This window comes from Octopus bimaculoides, chromosome 3 (assembly GCF_001194135.2).
Source record: "Octopus bimaculoides isolate UCB-OBI-ISO-001 chromosome 3, ASM119413v2, whole genome shotgun sequence".
Classification (NCBI taxonomy): domain Eukaryota; kingdom Metazoa; phylum Mollusca; class Cephalopoda; order Octopoda; family Octopodidae; genus Octopus; species Octopus bimaculoides.
The window spans coordinates 72811000-72814261 of record NC_068983.1 but is presented as its reverse complement, the minus strand read 5'-3'; the positions used below and the strand labels follow the sequence as shown (position 1 = coordinate 72814261).

The following is a 3262-nucleotide window of genomic DNA, read 5'->3' as shown; positions in this document are numbered from 1 at the left end:
ATATATATATATATATATATATATATATATATATATATACATGTGTATATATATATATAGAACCAAATTCGACGACTGGCACCCATGCCAACCTTCCTTCATTGGACAGTAAGCTCTGCTTGCGATGACCTGTTGGGACAAGTGAAATCGTAACTGAACCAAATTTGATGACTGGCACTCGTGCCAGTGGAGCGCTAACAGCACCATCTGAACGAGAATCACTGCCAGAGCAGCGGTCTGGCTTCCGTGCCGGTGGCACGTAAAAAGCACCATTTGAGCATGATCATTACCAGCATCGCCTTACTGGCACTTGTGCCGGTGGCATGTGAACAAAACATTCGAGCGAGGACGTTGCCAGTGCCGCTGGACTGACTCCTGTGCAGCTGGCACGTAACAACACCATTTGAGCGTGGCTGTTGCCAGTACCGCCAGACAGGTGCTTGTGCCGGTGGCACATAAAAGCACACAGCTGTAGAAACTCTGCCAGATCAGATTGGAGCCTGGTGCAGCCATCCGGTTCACCAGTCCTCAGTCAAATCGTCCAACCCATGCTAGCATGGAAAGCAGACATTAAACGATGATGATGATGATATATATATATATATATATAATGTATATATATATATATATATATACACATGTATGTGTATATATATATATATATATATATTTATCATCATCATCATCATCATCGTTTAACGTCCGCTTTCCATGCTAGCATGGGTTGGACGATTTGACAGAGGACTGGTGAAACCAGATGGCTACACCACGCTCCAATCTGATCTGGCAGAGTTTCTACAGCTGGATGCCCTTCCTAACACCAACCACTCCGAGAGTGTAGTGGGTGTTTTACATGTATATATTTTGGAACTAAAGATACAATATCCCTGCATATCTCATGTCTATTTTCATTCCTCCACTCCACTCTCTATTTCATATCTTATCTAGATTAACTATTGTTTAACCATCTTCTTACACCATCTCTGATGAAGGTATATATATAATATATCCTGGAAACAGCTGTAAGACCTATTTACCTTGGATTTTTATCTCATTCTGTTAATTTTTTATATATATATGGAAACGAAAAGTACACTCCACTCAATACTATGCTGAATACTTTTTTCCCGTTCATTAAAACCAATGAATACAAACACACATAAGGTACTGATGTGTATGTTCCAAGTGGTTTGACAAATAGAGATCAATATGATTAAAGCATGGCTGCAATCTAATGACTGACACCAGTAAAAGTGTAGACATGAGTGCACGAATGCATGCACACACACACTTGTGGACTTTCATCTTTCCATGCTTGTTTAGGAAAATAGATGGGTTCTGTGTTTGACCAATTGTTACAGCTGGATATCCTTCATACAACTAACTACTCAATCATAAAATAGCAAATCAGTAAGATAAACTGGAGTAAGCAAATGCTTTGCTTAGAGACACAAAATACTGTCTTGGCTTAAGTTGTAAAGTTTGAATTTGCAAGTGTATGGTCTGTAGGCAATCCTGCTTAACTTTATAAGCATTTTGTTAGCTTCAATTTTTTTCTGAATGTAGATAATCTGTGTGTGTGTGTGTGTGTGTGTGTGTGCGCACGCGTGCGTGTGCGTGTTCTTTTTTTAAATGAAGTCTTCAAAGAAAAGAAAAAGAGATAAAACACATACCAGAAACATGTAATCGAGTAAATTCTTGTAAAAGTTTATAGCATTTGGTATTGTGAGAACTATCCTCTGGATCAGTTGTTCCCAGTTGGTTCATCCATTTAAACAGATATTTACGGTAAATCTTAGTGATTTTCTTGAGACATACTATTTTGTCACCTGTAACATGGAAAATTAAACAAATTAATACTAGCAACTACACTGAAAACCATGAACAGCTATTGTTTTGAAATTGATTTTCTTATGTAAATATACACTTAAAAGCATATTGGGTGTTTTCCACTTGCCAACTTACAATCTTCAAATTAAATAGATAGAGAGCTATTAATTTCACATAAAAGTCACAAGAAAAAAAAAAAAAAACCGAAGTGGTGACTCTATTGATGTCTCCTGAAGTACATATTGGGAAGGCAGTAAAAAGTAAAAACTAAAATTTGTCTAAAAAAACAACAACAAAGATTGGAAGTAAATACTGTTAAAGATTGAAGTTAATAAATACTTTACTTATTTAAAAAAATGTTTCATTAGATAAAAGATTAAGGTTAATATATTCAAGAAATCCACAAACCTTCAAGTGGTACATTCTGCAATTGGCACCAACAAATACACACTTCAAGATATGTTTCTAAACAGTCCTTAGTCAAGCCATCTTCCAGAATCCAGTCAACAAAAACCTGATCTAAATTTGGATTAAATTTCATCAAAATCTGAACCAGGTTTAAATGATCTGGAGGTTCCATAGTGAGGAAATATTTAAATGTTTTGGCAGAGCACACTAAACAGTAATATGGTTTGAAAAGAAGTAATCTTGTAAAGAGTCCCATCAACAGTTTAGAGGATTTCAGGAGATGAAAAATAATATTTACATTTGTTATTTCTAAGTCCATATTTTTATTATTTGTTAATAAATGATTCAGTAACTTCACTAAAGTTTCACCAGAAATATTCAAACTATCTTCATAAATTACACTATTCTTTGGGGATTGAACAAAAATAGTAATAATTTTTTGGATGGTAATAAAATCAAGAGTATCAACAAGGTTGCTTATATTTTTAAAAACATCTGCTTTAATAACTCCTTTTTTCTTGGACTGCTGACATAAGTTATTTAGAGACTGAAGTATTTTCAGGCTATAAACTTCTGGAAGGATCTTTTTTTTCTTACTGGATACCTTAGATAAAAGACAAAATATCTGAACTAATTCATCAGTAACAAGATTCTTGATAAAACTGTAAGTTTCACTGGTGCATTTAGATTCTAAGGAATTTTTATCAAGAAAGAAAAACCAATACAGCAAAGAACTTTGAGATGAGAGAATATCAAGGACTTGCTTCAAGAGGTCTCCTACTGGAGTCTTCTGCATTTGAAAAATTTCAAAATCTTTCAGAGCAAACTGTTCTAAAGGATTTACAGAGGAATCCTTTGAAAGTTCCTCAAATAAATGATTTAATATTTTCTTTATAATTTTGAAATAAAGTTCTAAAGTTTTTCTGGCATCAGGTAAAACTTCAGTACCCTGTAAAAATGAAAAAAAATTCAAAATTAAACACCATAGTTAAATAATAAGTTTCATTTTTCTGCAGTCTATAAT

General features: G+C 34.2%; 1 protein-coding gene across 1 annotated transcript in view; it reads right to left on the bottom strand.

Moving 5' to 3' along the window:
* LOC106870260 (nucleolar pre-ribosomal-associated protein 1) overlaps nt 1–3262 on the bottom strand; it is a 45627-nt gene that overhangs the window by 1323 nt on the left and 41042 nt on the right. Inside the window, exons 18-19 of the mRNA XM_052966752.1 lie at nt 2239–3187; nt 1674–1829 (exon numbers count right to left, since the gene is read on the bottom strand). Of these exons, the coding sequence (XP_052822712.1) occupies nt 1674–1829; nt 2239–3187 (1105 nt within the window). The remainder of the gene's footprint in view (nt 1–1673; nt 1830–2238; nt 3188–3262) is intronic.